The sequence below is a fragment of the Giraffa tippelskirchi genome, chromosome 9 (genome assembly GCF_054371585.1).
Source record: "Giraffa tippelskirchi isolate mGirTip1 chromosome 9, T2T-mGirTip1v1.2.pri, whole genome shotgun sequence".
In the NCBI taxonomy this organism is placed as follows: domain Eukaryota; kingdom Metazoa; phylum Chordata; class Mammalia; order Artiodactyla; family Giraffidae; genus Giraffa; species Giraffa tippelskirchi.
The window spans coordinates 53,669,698-53,689,220 of record NC_137283.1 but is presented as its reverse complement, the minus strand read 5'-3'; the positions used below and the strand labels follow the sequence as shown (position 1 = coordinate 53,689,220).

Here is a 19,523-nt window from a genome sequence, read left to right as displayed (position 1 = left end):
TCTCCAGGGGATCTTCCCAGCCCAGGGATCGAACCCACATCTCCTGTGTGTCTCTTGCATCGGCAGGCAGGTTCTTTACCACTGAGCCACCTGGGAAACCTGACAGGATGCTCACGTCCATATTACTATGAAAGGTTACTTTTTTAGGGTGGAGAAATTCTGTGAGCGTCACCCTAACCAAGCAGTGGAGCTTACTGTCCCCCGCGGTGGGACACTGTGGCATCGGGTACCTCCCATGTGCGGCCACGTGCTGTGCACACCTCTCGTTTTCCTGCCAAAAACGCTCCCCTCGAATCGCATTACGGGGAAATGATCAGACCACCGGACACTGTAGGGTAGTTCATTGGTCTGAATCCCGTGGAGGAGGAAACGGCACCCTGCTCTAGTATGGATGCCTGGGAAATCCCACGGACAGAGGAGCCTGGCGGGAGACAGTCCATGGGATCGCAAGGACTGAGTGCGCACACACATATTTAAATATGTCATTGACACAGAAGAGGAAGAAAGACAAAGTTGCTAGGAAATTAGAGACGCGGCAGCTCTGTCGCCCAGTGTCTGATTCTTGATTGGATCCTGGATTCTGTCCACTTCACCCCCCCCCACCCCCCAGAAAAGAGACAGTCCAGTTGGGGAAATTTGAATCTGGACTGGATATTAGATAATGATGTTATGTCAGCTTTAGCTTTCTTGGGTGTGATGATGGTTCTGTGTCTATGAAGGAGACTCTTCTCACTGAGAAGACAGTTGAAGTGCTTGCAATATGATGTCTGCAAGTTACCTTACAAATTATAGCAATTATGGTTAAAAAAAAAAAAAGCTGGGTATGTGTAGACAGACAAAATGAATCAAGGTAAAGGGAATGGGATATTCACTTCTCGTTAAACTTTCCAGTAGCTTTAAAATTATCTTGACACAAAGAGTTGGAGAAAATAAAATCATGTCCTTGGGCGCTTGGATCCTTGAGTGACAAAGCTGACAAAGATCTTCCTTTAAATTGCTTATTTTACCGGTCTTCATGGTGATTGGGCGCTTAGATCACGTGGGTGCCTGTGTTCCCCGAGCTGCGCTCACTCTCGGCTTTGTGGAGTCTTTGAACTCTGTGTCCTGTTTTAATCCTTGGAAAAGCCCATGTAGCAACGGTAAGGAATCCGGTGGGTTGCTGCCTCTGTGTGGGCTTTCTGAGATGTTGGACTCAGGATGTCTGTCACACTCTAGTGGCTTGCAGGCTTCCGCAGTGGCGGGGATTCGGAGCTGATGTGAGATCCCATGTTGGGGGAGGCGGGCCCAGCCTGGCCTTCAGGAGTGCGTGTGGCAGTTCACGTGTGAATTCTGCATTGGTTCCTGGGAGCCTCTTTCTTTAGGTCTGGACTAGAATATATTTCAGGAAACGAGACTGTACCTGTTTGCCTCTAGAGAGACCATAGCAAACACGATGGTGTTGGTCAAAATATCTGTAGTTTGGGAGCTGGACCTGGGCTGTCTCACGAGATGCTTCTGGGGTGGCAGGCCGCGTTGGGGTTGGGCTTGGAAAGTGCGGATGGCTGTGCTGGTCATGAGGAATTCTGAGCGCATTCTGGGGGAGCGGGGAAGGTGTCCAGAACCAGTGACGGCGTGGAGGGTGTGCCTGGGGGGAGGGGCACCGGAGCCCCGGGCGCTGTGCCAGTCTTCCCGTGTAATGCTTGAGACAGGCCGGGGCCGCCGTGTGGGTTCATGTCCTTTAAACACACGTGGCAGCAGTCCAGGCAGTCAGGTAGCTGCCCCGAGATGGCCTGCCGGCTCCCGGTGGTCAGGTGGGGCACCTCACTGACCCATCCTCTGGGGCGCTGATCTGCCATTTAGTCCGCTGGACACTGCTCACCCGCTGACCTCTGGCCAACGGCGGGAGCGACGCTGGAGAAGTCCCCTGGCCCCTGGTCCTTTCCTCCTGTCTGTGGAGTCAGAGCAAAGGGTGGCTGTTCTGGGTGGTAAGCTTCCTGCAAATTTCCACTGATTCTATGATCTCTGAAGGTAGCTGAGGACAGAGGTGCGAGAGAGGTGGAGAGACTTTGTCAAGATCACACCTTTTTATTTATTTATTTACTTTTAAGTATTTATTTCTTTGGGCGCACCAGGTCTTGGCTTCGGCGTGCAGGATCCTCGATCTTTGCTGTCACGCAGGGTCTTTAGTTGCAGCATGTGAACTCTTCTTGTCTCACGTGGGATCCAGTTCCCTGACCAGGGATCGAACCCTGGCCCCCTTCATTTGGAGAGTGGAGTCTTAGCCACTGGGCCACCTGGCAAGTCCCAAGATCACACCTTTTGAAAGGTTGCACTCCATTTATACTTATTTTAAAATAGGCCGTCAATTCTCATGTAAATTAATTGAGAGGGGAAACTTCAAGTTTTCATATAATCAAGTAGATTGCAAGCTGATTTGGAAGAGTATTAATCTCTTGAGATAAAGTTTAAAAAATTTTTTTGATTATTTATTTGGAGTATAATTGCTTTACAGTGTTGCCACACGGTTATTTTAAACGACGTAGAACCTGCTAGTTAAATGAATAGCAACATAGGAATGCTAATATAGCAGTTTTTTAAAATTTACTTTAAAAGATTTTCAGGGCTTCCCTGGTGGCTCAGACAGTAAAAGAATCTGCCTGCAGAGCAGGAGATCCTGGGTCGGGATGGTCTCCTGGAGACGGGAATGGCTACCCACTCTAGTATTCTTGCCTGGAGAATTCCTTGGACAGAGGAGCCTGACGGGCTACAGTCCACGGGTTGCAAAGAGTTGGATGTGACTGAGCGACTAACACTGTTTTCACTTAGTGCTCTTTTACTTGGGGAGGGGGCGTTGCTGCGATGGGTCTCTGTTGCTGGACACGGGCCTTCCCGAGTTTCAGCGAGTGGGGTGACTGTTGTGGTGCTCGGCCTCCCCACTGTGGTTTCCCCTGTGGCCGAGCACAGGCTCTGGGACGCGCGGGCTCAGTAGTTGTGGTGCATGGGCTTAGTTGCCCTGCAACATGTGGGGTCTTCCTGGACTAGGGGTTGAACCCGTGTCCCCTGGATTGGCAGGCAGATTCTCAGCCACTGTACCACCAGGGAAATCCCAGTTAGTGCTTTTTGATATCAGGTTATTCTTTCTCTGTACCTCATTAAAGCATCTGAGTGTGTATTTAGAATGGATATTGGAAATTACAGAATTCTTGCCCTTTCTTTGGGATTTTCTTTTTACCGCTTCTCCTCATGCCTCTGAAGAATGACAGATGTTTGAAACCATTAGAAGCTGTCTACACTGTCTACCCCTGGGGCACCAACAGTCTGAGTGAGACCTACCCCCTCCCGCCGTCCCCCAGCACATCTCCGGGACCCTCCCCTTTACTTATGCTTTTCTGAGAGAGCCTTGGTCTCCGCTTTGCGAATATTCTTGCTGAGACACGGCTCAGGCTGTGTCTGCACTTTTCCTGGTCATGAGCTGGGAAGTCCACTTGCTTTCTGTGCAGCCATCCGTCTACTCCCCTCGCGGGCAGGTTCTAATCTGGAAGTGGCCTTCAGGAGTTACGTTGCTTGCATCTTGACCAGTCCCACTAGGTTAGGTCAGTTGGGATAGACCCAGTGGTGGAAGCTGTTCCGTCTTTGCATCAGACCCAGGTCTCAGCCCTGCCCTCACCTTCCCTGCTTCCTCCTCGTCTTCCCTCCTCCTGCCCTCCTTACTTTCGTTAGCTTGGGCTCCTGGATCAGGGTACCCCAGACAGGGGGCTTACACAGAAGACAGCTGCTCTCACGGTTTTGGAGGCTGGACTTCGAGATCAAAGTGTCGGCAGGGTTGGTTTCACACGAGGCCTCTTCTCCTGGCTTGTAGATGTCTGTCTGCATGTTCATGTGGCCTTTCCTCTGTGTGTGTCTGTGTCCTCATCTCCTCTCTTAAGGACATCAGTCGTGTCGTCTGGGTGCCCACCCATATGACTCTGTCTCCATGTAAGTCAGATTCTGAGTCCTGGGGTGTTAGGACTGTGACATACGAATCCCGGGGGCACGATTCAGCCCATCAGGCCCCCCTTCCTGCCCTTACCCTCCCCTTCCATGCTCTTTCCGACTTCCTGCCTTCAGTTGTCTTCCTCCCTCTTCCTTTCCTTAACCTGTAAAGCATCCTGCACAGGTAGAAAGATCATGAAAGCTAAGAAATCTAAATGCTTGGTTTCTCCTTTCAGCCCTTCTATTAATTTGCTTTGTGACTTGAATTATTTACCCATTCCCCACTGTGTGGCGTGTGGCACTGCATAGCATGCAGGACCTTAGTTCCCCAACCTTGCATCAAACCTGTGCCTCCTGCAGTGGACGTGCAGAGTCTTAACCTCTGGGCCGCCAGGGAAGTCCATGTTCACCCATTCCTGAAGCATTGATTTCCTTGGCTGCAGGATGTGAGCTCTGCTTCCTTCTTTTCCCTTATGGGACTATAGTCAGGAGAACCCAGAATAAGAACTCAGATTTCTAAATGATTTTAAAATAGGATATGTACCGAAGTGGTTCGCCATTCCCTTAAGATATAGAAGGTCCTGGCAAAGTATCCTGTAGACATGTCTACAAGATTATTTGGAGTGCTTGGAATTCTAATTAAAACAGTGTGTGTTTCAACTCTGCAAGTTCTACAATGGTGCTGTTATCCTTAATTATATTATTAGCAGTCAGTCGTGCAGGTTGTGGGTTTAGTCCACCCCCACCCACCCACCAACAGTCTCACTGTTGCTCTAAAGACAAGGCAAGAGCAGCTCAAACCAAGCTCAGTCAGGGGTTTGGCGGAGACCTCCCCCCACGCCCACATCCTGACTGACTGGACAGGAGTGACCCTTAGCCGAGCTTTGGCCTCCAGATGTGTTATTGGGCCGCAGGGTCCGAGCCGTGCATCTCGAGTGACGGTGGGAAAGGCACTTTGTGGGACACCCCCGGTGAGGGTGGAGTGGGGTGCGTGAGCTCCGTCCCTGGGTTGTAGAGGCGCATGCAATCTTTGCACTGCTGGCAGACGCTACGTCACATCTTTTATCTCCGCTGGCTCACCCGGGTTTCATCGTGTTGCCCAACAGCCCTCCATTGTAGAGAGCAGTCAAGAATAGCCACAAGTTGAACCGTTGGAGAGTGGTTGGCTTTGCTGTCTCCTCCCCAGATGCTGGTCCATGAGACAAAGAAGTATTCTTTGAGAGAAAAGGCATACGCCCCGGCTCCCGGGCTCGTGAAGTGAGAGATGGGTTGTGAAATATGGAGTGCGTTTATCAGGTGCTCCCCTGCCAGCAGGGTGATGTCAGCTGGTCGCCGTGGGCTGTGGTCAGACAGGAGACGGATCCCACTGTCGAGCGGCTGGCTTGGGGGACCGGGCCGTGGTTTTTATACTTCTTTGATTTAGGTTCCGACACGACAAAAGAGACGAGGAGGAGAGGAGAACATAAAATCTTGGACACAGCCGAGATTTAAATTGTGGCAGAAAACTCTCTGCTGGGCAAGGCAGAGCGGTTCATGAAAAATCCTTAGAAGTTATAGCATGTGTTAGTTGCTCAGTCGTGTCTGACTCTTTGCAACCCCATGGACTGTGTTGTAGCCAGCCAGGCTCTGTCCATGGAATTGTCCAGGCCAGAATACTGGAGCAGGAGAAGTTAGAGCAAGAGGCTCCTTAAACACAGACACTGTCATTTCAGCCTCGTGCTGTCTGACTGGTCTCCACAAAGCCACAGTAAATGCCATGATTTTGATTAATCTCCCCTGAGTCACACCACAGTCTTCAATGCGGCCACAGAGCCCTTCAGCCCACAGAGCTGGTGAGGAGGCGTGACGGGGAGGTGACCCCTGCGTTGTCCTGGGGTCCGTTTACCTCTCTCATCCAGCCCAGTTGCCTCCTCTCCATGGTGAAGGTCTGAGTCAAACTCAAGGCTGCATTTTTGTGGACCAGACCACCTTTCTCCCAGGCCTCAGTTGACTAACAATAGCTTTCTTGTAGCGCTGAAATAAGGAAATGAAGCTGCAACGCCGAGACTGAGAAGGGTTCTTGGTTTTTCACTCAATCTCCTTCAGCTGTGAGGTGAACTGTCAGGAGTTCTCAGTTGCAGCTTTTTCTACCCCCCTCGTGCCTAATGTGTCCATTAACAGTTGAGTGTTTCTCCATCAACCACTTTTGGGAGATATACATTATGGAGCATGCAGAGATGAGAGCCAAAGGTAGGCCCTCAGGATGAGCTCATGGAACCATGGAATCTTACAAATGGGAGGCTCAAGGGGCCTCCCAGATGGTGCAGTGGTAAAGAACCCGCCTGCCAATGCAGGAGACCCGGGTTTGATCCCTGGGTCGTGAAGATCCCTGGACGAGGAAATGGAACCGCACTCCAGTGTTCTTGCCTGGAGAATCCCCATGGACAGAGGAGCCTGGTGGGCTACAGTCCTGGAGTCGCAAAGAGTCAGACACGACTGAGCAGCTAAGCACGTGACCACGCAAGGTTAAAGAGACAGGCACTGTTTTGAAGACCCTCCAGTTAGGCTCTGTACCGGGTCCGGTCTAAGATGGACCATTGTGTCATGTCCCCTAAAGAAAGAAACAGTCTTCTTATCAACAGATGCCAACTGATGATGGACAAGGGTCAGTTTCGTTATAGCGTAGCAAGTCGGGAGTCCTAGAAGCCTTTAGTTGTGGCAGGAACATGACTCGAAGCTGTGGATTCCTGGGGCTCATCTCTCTTCCTTGATCTCTCTTCCTTTCGTCCTCATTCTGACTTGGAAAGCAGGATTTTCTTCTAAAATCTCACCAGATTCATTATATAGCACATCACAAAGCTAAGTGGTTTTCTTTTTTCTTTCTCTGTTAAGCTTTTTTTTTTTAATTTGAAATTAGTATTGCTGACTCTTGTGAAATCTTGAGCCAAAATCCTTGCTCATCTTCAAGATTTGGAGAAATAATTAAGGAATACTTTTGATCCATGTACTAAAACTGCTATCATGACTGGAAACAAGAACTAATTTTTGTATCCATTAGGCATTGTTCTTCGGTAACAGATACCTGGATAAAATTATCTTCTATTTAACAGGCCAGATACAGTTTGAGTCAAGCTCCTTTAGTTATAATTGTAACCTCTTAAAAAAAAAAAGTTAAATTGACAATTGTAGCTAAGCCAACTCAGAAACTTAAAATACCAGGCTCTTCAGACAGCTCAAATGTCCTTCTCTTGTTTGTTCTTGACAAAGAAAGATCATTTCTCCTTTTTCAAATTAGCAAACCATTGTGAGATTTAGCATACCCATTAGCGCAAAAGGAAAAAGCCTTTTATACACCAAGATAAGTTCCTTTTGGTGTGTATTCTTTTCCTTCCCTGCTTGTGGTCAGAGTCTGTATAAAAATTTCATCATCTGTTTTTTCCTGACAGCACTTCGCAAAGCCTTCGGCATGTAATAGACACTCAGATACGGTCTGATTAAAAGCTGAGCTGGAGCTTAATAGGATTCTGATGGACCCAAGTGCCTGCATAACCTCAGGCTCTTCTGCTTTGATTTTTTTTTTTTTTTAACACTTGATAGATGTTTAGAAAGTTATCTGACCGGGACATAGTAGAGAGATGTAGCTATAATAACAAGAGGTTTATTTTTATTTCAGGGACAATTAATGGATGCTTGTTCTTACTTAACAGTTACTTGTGGAGACAAGGATCTTGTAACAGTGGGATCTTCTTTCACCTACTTATAAATACAGCTTTATGGAAATATAATTCACATCATCATACCATTCGCTCATTTAAAGCACACGAGACGGTGGATTTTAATGTATTCAAAGGGCTCTGCGGCCTTCACCACTTTTAGGAACATTTTCTTATCGTTCCCAAGAGAAACCCTGCCCACGCTAGCAGTCACGTCCCAGCCCCGACTTCTCCCAGCCCCCAGTCACCACCAATCTACTTTCTTTTATTTATTTATTTAGAAACTAATCTTTCTGTCTCTATGCATTTGCCTGTTCTGGACATTCCGTAAAATGGAACCAGACGATACGTGGCCTCTCGGGTTGGCGTCTTTCACTCAGCATCCTGTTCTCTAGGTTCACCCGTGTTGTAGCATGAATCAGGGCTTCTTCATTCCTTCTCATAGCTGAATAACGACGTTCCGTCGTGTGGATAGACCACGTTTTCTGTATCTGTTCGGCGCTGGGTATGTGGGCTTGGGGCTGTGAAGAATAAAGCTGCTGTGAACATTCCTGTGTACGTATTGTGTGATTATGTGTTTTCATTTCTCTTGTATCTCTTCCTTGGAGGGTGGTTGCTGGATCTGTGGTTAACCATTTGAGGAGCTGCCCCACGTGGTTTTTCCCAGCACCTGCACCATTTTACATTCACATCAGGAAGACACAAGGGTTCGTTCTAATGCGTCCACATCCCACCCTGTGTCTTTCTAGCCCAACCCTCCTAGTGGCTGGGAGCAGCTGTCTCACTGTGGCTTTGTTTTGTGTCTCCCTGATGGCTAGGTGGACTTCCCAAGTGGAGCTAGTGGTAAAGAACCCGCCTGCCAATGCAAGCAGACCTAAGAGATGCAGGTTTGTTCCCTTGTTTGGGAAGGCCCCCTGGAGGAGGGCCCAGCAACCCACTCCAGTATTCTTGCCTGGAGAATCCCAAGGACAGAGGAGCCTGGTGGGCTGCTGTCTATAGGGCTGCCCAGAGTCGGACACGACTGAAATGACTAAGCACGCACGTACGACGACTAGTTACGTTGAAGATATTTCCTCCTGCTTGCTTACTGGTCATTTGTGGACCTTCTTTGGAGAAAGTTCTATTCAGATCCTTTCCTGTGTTTAATTTGGGTTATCTTTCTGTTACTGAGTTTTAAGAGTTCTTCATATAAATATATACTCAAATTGATCTTTAAAAAAAATCTTTATTTTTTAATCTAACATATCCCCAAACTCTGTTCCTGGGCATCCTTGCCTCATACACATATTGTCAGTATATCGTGACCATCTGCTGTGTGGAATACATTGTGGTCTGTGCTCCAAGGATAGGAAATGAATACAGTGTCCCTTCAAGGGGCACAAAACAAAGTGGGAACGGCCATAGTGATAAATTTCTGTGAGTGTCAGAAAAAGAGATGACTTTCAGATTGAGAAATCAGGGAAGGCAGCCTGAAGCAGGTGGCGTTTTTAGTTGGCCTTTTATATAGGATTCAATACCAGAAGATGAGGGGGAGAACCCAAGTAAAGATTGTGAGTTCTCTGTGTCGTGTGGTGACTGCTTAACTTTTAGGGCTGAGATTTTCAAAGCCTAGAAAAAGGAATACTGGGAACACAGATGGGACACACAGTTGGCACCAGATATCGATTGGGAATGCTGGAGGAGTCTGGATCCTGTTTTGTCGGTGACTGGAGAGCTCCTGGCTGTTTGGGTAAGGGTAGGGCGGTGTGGAAGGCTGAGTCTACAGAAGGTGTAGGGTGCCTTGGGGGTGGGGTCACGGAAGGCACCACTGCTGAGTTTCCCTTAGAGACTGACAGGAGCTTTAGAAAGTCAGGAAGGAACTCCTGGGAGAATTGTTTAATCTCATGGTTTCCAAATGTATGTGACCATAGCTTCACTTTTTTTTTTTTTAACCATGTAAGATCGGAGGTCCATACTTTGGGTTTTGATGTCTTAGTTCAGTATTTCACAACTAATTAGTAAAGGACCCGCCTGCCAGTGCAGGAGATGTAAGAAGAGGGAGTTGGATTCCTGAGTCCGGAAGATCCCCTGGAGGAGGAACCAGCCACCCACCCACTCCAGTGTTCTTGCCTGGAGAATCCCATGGACACAGGAGCCTGGCAGACTGCAGTCCGTGGGGTCGCAAAGAGTCGGACACGACTGAAGCGACTTTGCACACAACACAAGGTCTTAGTAAATGTTGGCTGGTCGGTCACCTCCTAGATTAGAGGATTGTGGACCACAGAATTGGGTGTGAAGGAATGTGAGGTGTTAGCTGGCCCACCCTCTGGTTGGATGGAGGCCCAGGGAGGGGAATGTTAGTCTGATAGGCAGCGGGCATGGCTGTTGCTACTGTTAACCTGTCCACGTGTGACCTTGATGGGTCACATCTGTCACGCAGAGGAGTCCAGTGCTGACGGCATGCACGTCCCCATCATCTCTGGAGGACCCCCACGGGGAGCAGGACCACCCGTGCTTCCTTCGTGGGTCCTTTACCCCCCAGGTCCCCCATCTCCAGTGCTGTCAAAAGATTCATTCCTGTGGACTGGGGCACACACCACCGCCTCCGTTTGATGAACTTAAACGCAAGCAAGCCCAAGAACTTGTACAAGGATGGGAGTTGGGGAGTGGAGCGGGAGTGTAATTCTTATCCCAAGGGTTGTGCTTTTCACATAACGGTGCACGCTTTGTAATAAGTTACTCTTCCTTTTTTGGGAGCGACTCTTCCTTTGTTGCTCTGGTGGCAATTTTCCATGGCAACTGCTGTTGCCACACATCTGGCATCTTAACGAAATGGCTCCCAAAGCCCAGGGGTCCACACAGAGTCCTCAGCCCGTGTACCTGCCGAGGACGCGGAGAGACCACGGGGTGGGGCGCGCGCTGGCGCTGGGCCTTGTGGGTGAGGCTTCGTCTGCAGTTGCTGAGTTCTTGGGGGTCTTACCGGGGCTCCTCCAGAAGTGAACTGCACTGCTGACGCTCTGGGAAGGAGGGGCCAACTTAGGGTATTTTCTGATTTATCAAGGTACAGATATCAGCAGTGCTGTTTGTTTAAACCTGAAAGGAAGTAGCGGGTCAACCAAAATGCTGCTGAATTTCTGAGGGTAGCTGGCCAGCACAGGGCTTGTTTTTTTAGGTGTTTTATTTAAGTGGAAAGTTCCAGTTTGCTTCGGGACCAGAGCCCTTAAAAGAAATCCTGACTGGAGGTGGCTTATGGGTGACCGTATGCTTGTTAGTTTATATCTTGCTGACTAAATTGGCAAAATTTTTATTTTTCCTGGTAAACAAGAAGAAGGTGTTTTTTTTGTTTTTTGTTTTAATTCCCCTCACCCCTTTCCCTAACAGGATCATGTTTGTTGTGTGTGTGTGTGAAGCGAGTGATATGAAAATTAGTGTGGAAAACAGACTTGCCTTTCTTAGGTACCACAGGCCTTTATCCCAGTATGACTCTCAAATGGTAACCCAAGTGGAAACAGAAATGGTCAGGCCTTAGAGGCCAAATATCAGAAGCACAGCAAAGGGGTTATTATTTGTGCGAATTTTAGGTAAACCACCCCCCGCCCTTCCATGACTTAGAAAACTTGAAGTTTGCTCTTAAAAGTAAATATTACTCTCGCTTATAAATTTTAGAAGGTACATAACCATTCTTATAATGAAAGGTTATGATTATTTTAATTCATGAGGAGGCCCAAAGTTAGCTCTTCCCTCAAAGCCTTTCTGAAACAGGAATGACAAACACCAAGATGTCGAATCAGATTGAAATGTGGACTCTGATGTGAGTGTCTGGCTTTGAAAATATTTTGAGAACTGCACCCGTGCGTTAGCTCATGACAAATTACACACAGAAACTTGTTGCTAATCACAGTCATAATGTTTGTAATATGCAGGTTTTTTAGTGTACTCTAAGAAGAAAATGTTTATTTCCCATTAAACCATGTATTTTTGTTTTTTAACATTGGGGACAAATACATGAACTATGAGCCCATAAAATTTCCTCATTCTTGAAAAGAAAATAACATAACCAAAAACATAATAAAAATGTGACAAGCAAGAGAAGTGGGGTGAGTGGTTTAGTGAAGCCACGGTCAGGTCACACCCTCCAGATGCGCAGCTGAATACCCACAAGTCACAAGACCTTTCATGTTTTCAGTTCACTCCTGAGATGGTTCATGGCTAGCACTCCCCAGTTACTTTACTGCAAGTTTTTATTTTAAACTAGACCCTAAAAAGTTGCTGAAGGGGAGAGGATGGTTATGTGATGTGATGATGGAGGTGTTAGCTCTGGGGGTGACATTTTCGCGGTCTCTAAGTGTATCAGATCAACTCACGGTTCACTGTGAACCCATGCAGCGTTATATGTCAGTTATCTCTCAATAAAGCTGGGGGAGAAGAGAGCGATCGTGCTGGGAAACCACGTTGATGTAGAAAGTCTCACGCTTGGCAGCTCACTGCGGGCCTGGGCCTGTTCTGAACACGCTGGGGCGGCCCATCACGTTGCCAGCGACTTTCCCCCGGGAGTCGTGGGCACGGGCGGGCGCATCTCTGCTGCCTGGTGAGGCGGTGACACATCTCTGTCTCTGCACAGGTGAAGCTGCTCTCCGAGGGGAGCCCCGGCTGCAGACCCTCCCGGTGGCCTCGGCCCTCACCGCTCACCGCACGGGCCCCCCGCCCATCAGTCCCAGCAAGCGGAAGTTCAGCGTGGAGCCGGGCGATGACGACCTGGACTGTGACGGTGACCATGCTTCCAAGATGAGTCGCATCTTCGCCCCCCACCTGTAAGTACCCCCCTCTCCGTGGCCGGCCCAACTCACGTGGGTCCGCTTCTCCGGCTGCTCTGTGCCGACTCCGAAGGGAGAAGGTGCCCACTAGACCCCCGCTCCCTGCCCGGAGGGGCCATTTGACCAGTTTTAATAACTTAGGGGAGGTGACCTCTGTCCCACGTGTCCGCCATTCAAGCGGCTTCGGGAGGTGATCGGGGAGACTTGCCTCCCTTGCCTGGTCCCTGCCAGGTGCTTCTTGGCGGGGGGCCGGGGGGGGGAGGACCGGTCCCTGGCGAGTGTCCTTAGGGGCCGGGGCAGTGACCGGAGAGGCCAGTGCCCCTGGACCCCGGCTGGGAAATGCCGGCCGCCTGAGCTGTAGGGACACAGGCTCGCCGGGGTGTTAGTGGCGCACAGCCAAGACCTTTCTGCGGCGGAGGGTGCCTTTTCGTGTGTGGGTCTGAGGACGCCGGCTCCTGCCCTCCGAGAAGTGGTCCGGAGGCGGCCGGCGGTTTTGGAGGGCGCTGCTCCCCCGTCTGCCGCCCACACCCTGCAGTCTGCATGTGAGTTGCCTCAATGTCTCCTCTGTTGAGATGAGATCTGGACTCTGTGTGACATCACCACGTTTGTGTTGGGAAACCAGCATGCTTCTGTGTGCCGTTTTTGCTCCCGCCACCCCCCCCAGTTGTGTTTCTCACAGGCACACCCTGCAGAGGGAGTGGATACTGCTTTGTATGTTTGCTGGACTCAGAGACCCCCCTGCGGGGAGGCTGCTCTGGCTGTTGTGCGCAGGTGGATATGGTCAGAGTCTGGGGTCTCGGCGGAGGTGAACGGCCCTGTTCCTTTCCCCTCCCCATGCCTGAGTTAGCGTGCAGCGATTATTCAGGATGCTCGGCTTCCCCAGTTCTTCCGAGGATGCTGCTGTGTTCTGGCAGGAGCGTGGAGCTCAGAGTCTGGAGGCGGGGACCTCGCATGGTCCGAGGGGGCAGCCCTCGGCATCTCCGGCATTCCAGCGCGCTGGACTGTGTGTGCAGTCATAAGACACCCTGACAGCGGTATTTATCCTCGGTAAATCACTGTAGTGTTAGTCAGAGGCTGAGCCTGCAGTCTGGAGCCCTGGAATTTGCTACGATCAGGAATCCAGCAGTAAGACTCTGCACAACAATGACCTCTCGCAAACAGGGGAGGCTCATAACTTAGATGCTGGGCGTCCAACTGTTTGCAGTTCATTCTTTTGTCACTAGGAATCTCTGTCTTTCTCCAAACCCAAATAAGAGACAGTTGGTCTTTTTTTTTTTTTTTAAAGGGAAGGAAGTGGGAGTTGGCTGTGAGATAGTATGTTTTGTGATCAAACATGCCTTAGTTTAAATCCCAGGTCTGCTACTTACCAGCTGCATGGCTTTGGACAATCACTTCATTTATATGGGCCCGATATCCTTCTCTATAGTTGGACTGCTGAGAGTTCGTGTGTAAAACTGTTGTGAGCAGTAGAGTGGAAGTATGCACGGAGTTGGGCACAGTACAATAGTCAGTTGATGAGAGTTACTGCTTTTATTATTACTGAGTCCATCACTCAGATATCGGTGGTAATGGGAAACCAGAGCACTGTTAACGGCGAGTGTGATGTTTGAAAGTCATAACGTCTGGGTTCAAATTCATCCCAGCTTCCTTATTTCTCAGTGGGAGTAGGTTCCTTCTGCACAGGATGAGTGCTGAGCGCAGTGCCTGGCAGATAGTAAGCAGAACTTCCATCATTACTGATATTATTAGAATGTCAAAGCATTTAGAAAATGATTTTGTGGTTGCAAATATGACCTTGATGCACAGGTTCTGTGATGACACTGTAAATAGTCTAAAGTGCCGGGAATAGATATAGAATTGTGGCGTTCATATGCAACTCACAATTGATGTCCTCATGCATAGGTTTAGAACAGAAACGGCAGCGCCCCCCAGGGCAACCCCCTGGACTTAAGAGATGAAAGATGAGCAGTGTCACTTGTTCCTCATCTCAGTAACATTACTGAGGTTTCAGTGCGTGTCTTCTAAGAGCCAAATGACTAGTTTTACAGTCAAGTGTAAAAGATACTTCTCCTCTTACGACTCCATGGGGTAGGGTAGCTAGTAAGGGCGTTGCTTGATTTGATGAAGCATTTGCCATGCGTATTTTCCAGGAGCCGGATGATTAGTTTTGGAGGCAGGTTTAAAAGATACTTCTCCTGTTACGACTTTGTGAGATAGGATGCTTGGTAAGTGCGTTGCTTGATTTGATGAAATGTTTGCCATTTAAACTGTAGCGCATCCCCCTCCTTTTTATTTAAGGTGCCTGAAAGTTTTCTATGCTTAACTACAGATTTGTATGAAGAGGACATGTGCTCAGTCACATACGACTCTTCGCGACCCCATGGAGTATAGCCTGCCAGGCCCCTCTGTTCATGGGATTTTCCGGGCAAGAACACTGGAGTGGGTTGCCATTTCCTCCTCCAGACATGTGGAGGGGAGGGGGTCTCAAAGATGTATGCCTTGGCTGCATTTCACATAACCATCATATTGAGTTATTTTCCACTAGATTGAGGGTAAGATTGAGGCAGGGTAGGAAGCTGTAGAGTATGACTGACTTTCTTCTGATTTCTTTAGGGAAGGAAGGGGAAAGAGCAGAAGTTCCTCTAGTGATTTCTCCAGAATTTGGAAAATGAGAATTCCAGGTCATTTGAACTGCTTATTGAAAGGGTGACCCTGAGGAATTTTTGTGGTTTTTTTGTTTGTTTGTTCTGGTTTTTTTATTGCCTAAGAAAAGTGTTAAGAACATGAATGTCTTGTTTGGGAATTGAAAAGTACTCTATCTGCCACTTAAGAAAGAAAGTGGACTAAGGTATGAGGCAAGGGTTAGGGTGGGATTCGTCTTATGGGAACGAATTTCATAAGTCATTTCATCTGTGACTCTGGTTTTCAAGCGTGAGCCGATGTGGAAGAGCCCTCAGTTACCTGTCATTCATATGGACTCCAGGGTTCCACTTTTATTAGGTGAGTTGTAACTGTCCCTGATTTTGGCAGATAAGAGCCCCTTCAGCTGACTCGTGTGTCCTTACATGAACCCTCTCCCCCCTCCTTGAAGCCCTTTCTTGCTGTCTGGCAGACCAGATGCTTATCTTGTGAGCTTCCTGCACCAGCCATTTCTTGGATCTGATTCCGTTCAGTGCAGAGTACTCTTTAGAAGCCAAGATCTGGGTGCTAAGTGTTACTGTGGTGTCACTGCCTCTAGCTGAGTTGTCTCGTGTATTAATAGTAGACATGGTTGCTTGTGGCAGTTCACATTTCACCTTAAATAAAGTTAAAAAAGTCAGTTCATCAGTCATACCTAGCCCCATTTCCAGCTCTATAGCCACATGTGGCTCGTGGCTGCCACGTTGGACGGCACACACACGAATATTTCTGCCGTCACAGAAAACTTGGTTCCTAAACTCAGTGGCAGGAGCTAGGGAGTCATGGGTTCACTTTAATACTGCAACTCTAATCAACTCCACAGAACTCTTCCTCACCCATCCCAATCCATCTTCATATCTCCATGATTCCAACAACATCAACTCCTTTAGTGTTCCATCTTACAATACACATCAGAGTGGCAGAATTGCTGTGCCCATACCATTCTGAAAAACAAACCTGCTAAAAAGAGTTTAAGATCTGTAGATTTTTTTTCCCACCCTGTGCTGAGGAACTCTTTTTGTATAGGAGAACTATACAAAAAAGATCTATACAAAAAAGATCTTCATGACCCAGATAACCATGATGGTGTGATCACTCACCTAGAGCCAGACATCCTGGAATGTGAAGTCAAGTGGGCCTTAGGAAACGTCACTATGAACAGAGCTCCTGGAGGTGATGGAATTCCAGCTGAGCTATTGCAAATCCCAAAAGATGATGCTGTGAAATCTGGATGCTGCACTCCAGATGCCAGCAAATTTGGAAAACTCAGCAGTAGCCACAGGACTGGAAAAGGTCAGTTTTCATTCCAATCCTAAAGAAAGGCAATGCCAAAGAATGCTCAAACTACTGAACAATTGCACTCATCTCACATGCTAGCAAAGTAATGCTCAAAATTCTCCAAGCCAGGCTTCAACAGTATGTGAACTATGAATTTCCAGATGTTCAAGCTGGATTTAGAAAAGGCAGAAGAACCAGAGGTCAAATTGCCAACATCCATTGGATCATTGACAAAGCAAGAGAGTTCCAGAAAAACATCTACTTCTGCCTTATTGACTACGCCAAAGTCTTTGGCTGTGTGGATCACAACAAACTGTGGAAAATTCTTCAAGAGATGGGAATACCAGACCACCTGACCTGCCTCCTGAGAAACCTGTATGCAGGTCAAGAAACAGCAGTTAGAACTGGACATGGAACAACAGACTGGTTCCAAATAGGAAAAGGAGTACATCAAGGCTGTGTATTGTCACCCTGCTTATTTAACTTCTATGCGGAGTACATCATGCGAAAGGCTGGGCTGGATGAAGCATAAGCTGGAATCAAGATTGCTGGGAGAAATATCAATCACCTCAGATATGCAGATAACGCCACCCTTATGGCAGAAAGTGAAGAACTAAAGATGATGAAACTGAAAGAGGAGAGCAAAAAAGTTGGCTTAAAACTCAGCGTTCAAAAAACGAAGATCATGGCATCCGGTCCCATCACTTCATGGCAAATAGATAGGGAAACAATGGAAACAGTGAGAGACTTTATTTTCTCGGGCTCCAAAATCACTGCAGATGGTGACTGCAGCCATGAAATTAAAAGACGCTTGCTCCTTGGAAGAAAAGCTGTGACCAACCTAGACAGCATATTAAAAAGCAGAGATACTACTTTGCCAACAAAAGTCTGTTTAGTCAAAGCTGTGGTTTTTCCAGTAGTCATGTATGGATGTGAGAGTTGGACTATAAAGAAAACTGAACACCGAAGAATTGATGCTTTTGAACTGTGGTGTTGGACAAGACTCTTGAGAGTCTCTTGGACTGCAAAGAGATCCAACTAGTCTATCCTAAAGGAAATCAGTCATGAATATTTATTGGAAGGACTGATGCTGAAGCTGAAACTCCGATACTTTGGCTACCTGATGGGAAGAACTGACTCATTAGAAAAGAACCTGATGCTGGGAAAGATTGAGGGCAGGAGGAGAAGGGGATGACAGAGGATGAGATGGTTGGATGGCATCACCGACTCAATGAACATGAGTTTGAGCAAGCTCTGGGAGTTGGTGATGGACAGGGAGGCCTGGTGTGCTGCAGTTCATGGGGTCGCAAAGAGTCAGACACGACAGAGCGACTAAACTGACTGTGCTGAGGGTGTACTAGTAGCCTCTTTCAAGTATTAATACCAACTTCAAAAGTTACTTTCCCACCCCTTTCAGTGTTGTGTTCATTAGAATCTCTTCATTTGTTGGCACTCAATTGGAGGTTTTTCCCATCCTTGTTGATTTTGCTTTCTGAATATGTAAAATATTAACATTCTTCAAGAAGCCAAGACTGTGTAATCATATCACCATATATGTAAGTCATTCTGCTGTGCACCTTGAACTTTCACAGTAATGTCTTATCAATTATATCTCAATAAGACTGAAGGAAAAGAAGTCAAAACCATAGTGAAAGGTACCAGAGAAGTATTATTCCCTTCCCTGTGTCTTTCACAACTTTTGTTTCCTCCCCCTGAAGGTGTTTACCCTTCTTGTCTGTGTTTGTTAAAATAAGCAGCTATATGAATATTTTCTCAGTCCCTTTATTTCTTACACATAAAGTGTCATATTTTATATATTCACTTGAGCTCAGATATTTTCAGTCAATGATATATCATGGATATTTCTTCATGCCAGTTCCTCATTCTTGTTTACAGCTGCATAGTATTCCACCGCATGCATGTGCCAAGGTTGGTCCAGCCAATCCCCTTTTTCAGATGTGTAGACAATTTTTTATAATAATACTGTTGCAGTGGATAATGTTGTCCATTTGTGACATCTTGTGTATTTATTGTACAGTTTAAAACTCTTGAAGGCTAACAGTTGATGCGTGCTAAATTTGGACTGGTTTTGAGACGTAGGCTTGGTTGGTAGGACCTGGTGAGAGCTCCGCGCTGGAGAGTCCTGTCTGCCCCGTTTTCACCTGTGTGTGTGAGTGATGGGTGTGTGACTGAACCGTTCACTCGGTTACCTGTGAGAGGAGGGGAACGTATATACTGAGTGCTTCCTCTGCACTGACCTTCCCTATGCCAGACACTGTGTGTGTTATCTCATTGAACCCTCACAGTCAGTGTGTCCCTTTAAGGTGAAGGGTGTGTGTGGTGTGTGTGTCAGAAGCAGAAATTGAGAGGATCATGTGTCCAGAGTGACAGTGATCGAGCTGGGATTACCCCTACTGTGCCCAACACGGAAACCAATCCTCACGTGATCACGTCACACCTGCGTCTCACCTGAGACGGGCTGACGTGCCGCTAAAAGACGGACATCACGTCCTTAGGGTGACACCTGACCCTTCCCGTGTGTGGCCTGTGACAGGTGCTAAACCATCTCTGTGTTGAACGGAAAATGAGACCCCCTGTCTGAGCTCATACCCCAGTGGGAGGAGGAGCTCCTTTTGATCATTGGTGTGTACATGTGCAGAGTAGTTGCCCTGCCCTCAGAATGGGGCAGAAGCCCTAAGCGCGCTGAGATCGGAGCCCCGGTCACTGGCCTGGTGCCGTGACGGCGGCGCCCGCCCAGCCCGCATTAGCAGTTCATGCTGGAGGAGGCAGGGCCCCGAGAAGGACCCCCGGCCCCGCTGGCTGGCGCTGCTCCTCTGAGCTCCTGTCCGGGGTGGCCCATGGCCCCCGAGGCTGTCTCTCCGCCGCAGCCGTGCCTTCGAGGTCTCCCTCGAGTCTGAGGGGCCGACCCCGTGTGTCCTTGAGCACATCCTCCAGGATAGGGTTCTCTGCTGCCCGTTCTCCCTTCTGTCCTCTTCCTTCTCCCTTGGCCTTAGTCACTTCCCTCCTGACCCCATAGGAATGAACAGAAAAAGAGGGAAAAACCAGACTCAAAGCCAGTAATGCCTACAGAATGACAGGCAAGTTGGAGGAAGCCCTTTGAAATCAAGTT

General features: G+C 48.1%; 2 protein-coding genes across 5 annotated transcripts in view; one reads left to right on the top strand and one right to left on the bottom strand.

Annotated features, from left to right (window-relative positions):
• The window catches only part of VGLL4 (vestigial like family member 4), a 152,803-nt gene that overhangs the window by 104,260 nt on the left and 29,020 nt on the right, over positions 1–19,523 (top strand). For all 4 annotated transcript variants that reach the window (XM_081526125.1, XM_081526126.1, XM_081526123.1 and 1 more), the window contains one exon: positions 12,244–12,433. In XM_081526125.1, coding sequence (XP_081382251.1) covers positions 12,244–12,433 — 190 coding nt within the window. The remainder of the gene's footprint in view (positions 1–12,243; positions 12,434–19,523) is intronic.
• ATG7 (autophagy related 7) overlaps positions 13,948–19,523 on the bottom strand; it is a 512,414-nt gene continuing 506,838 nt past the window's right edge. The window contains exons 20-21 of the transcript XR_014064308.1: positions 16,216–16,427; positions 13,948–15,732 (exon numbers count right to left, since the gene is read on the bottom strand). The gene's annotated coding sequence lies outside the window, so the exon portion shown is untranslated. The remainder of the gene's footprint in view (positions 15,733–16,215; positions 16,428–19,523) is intronic.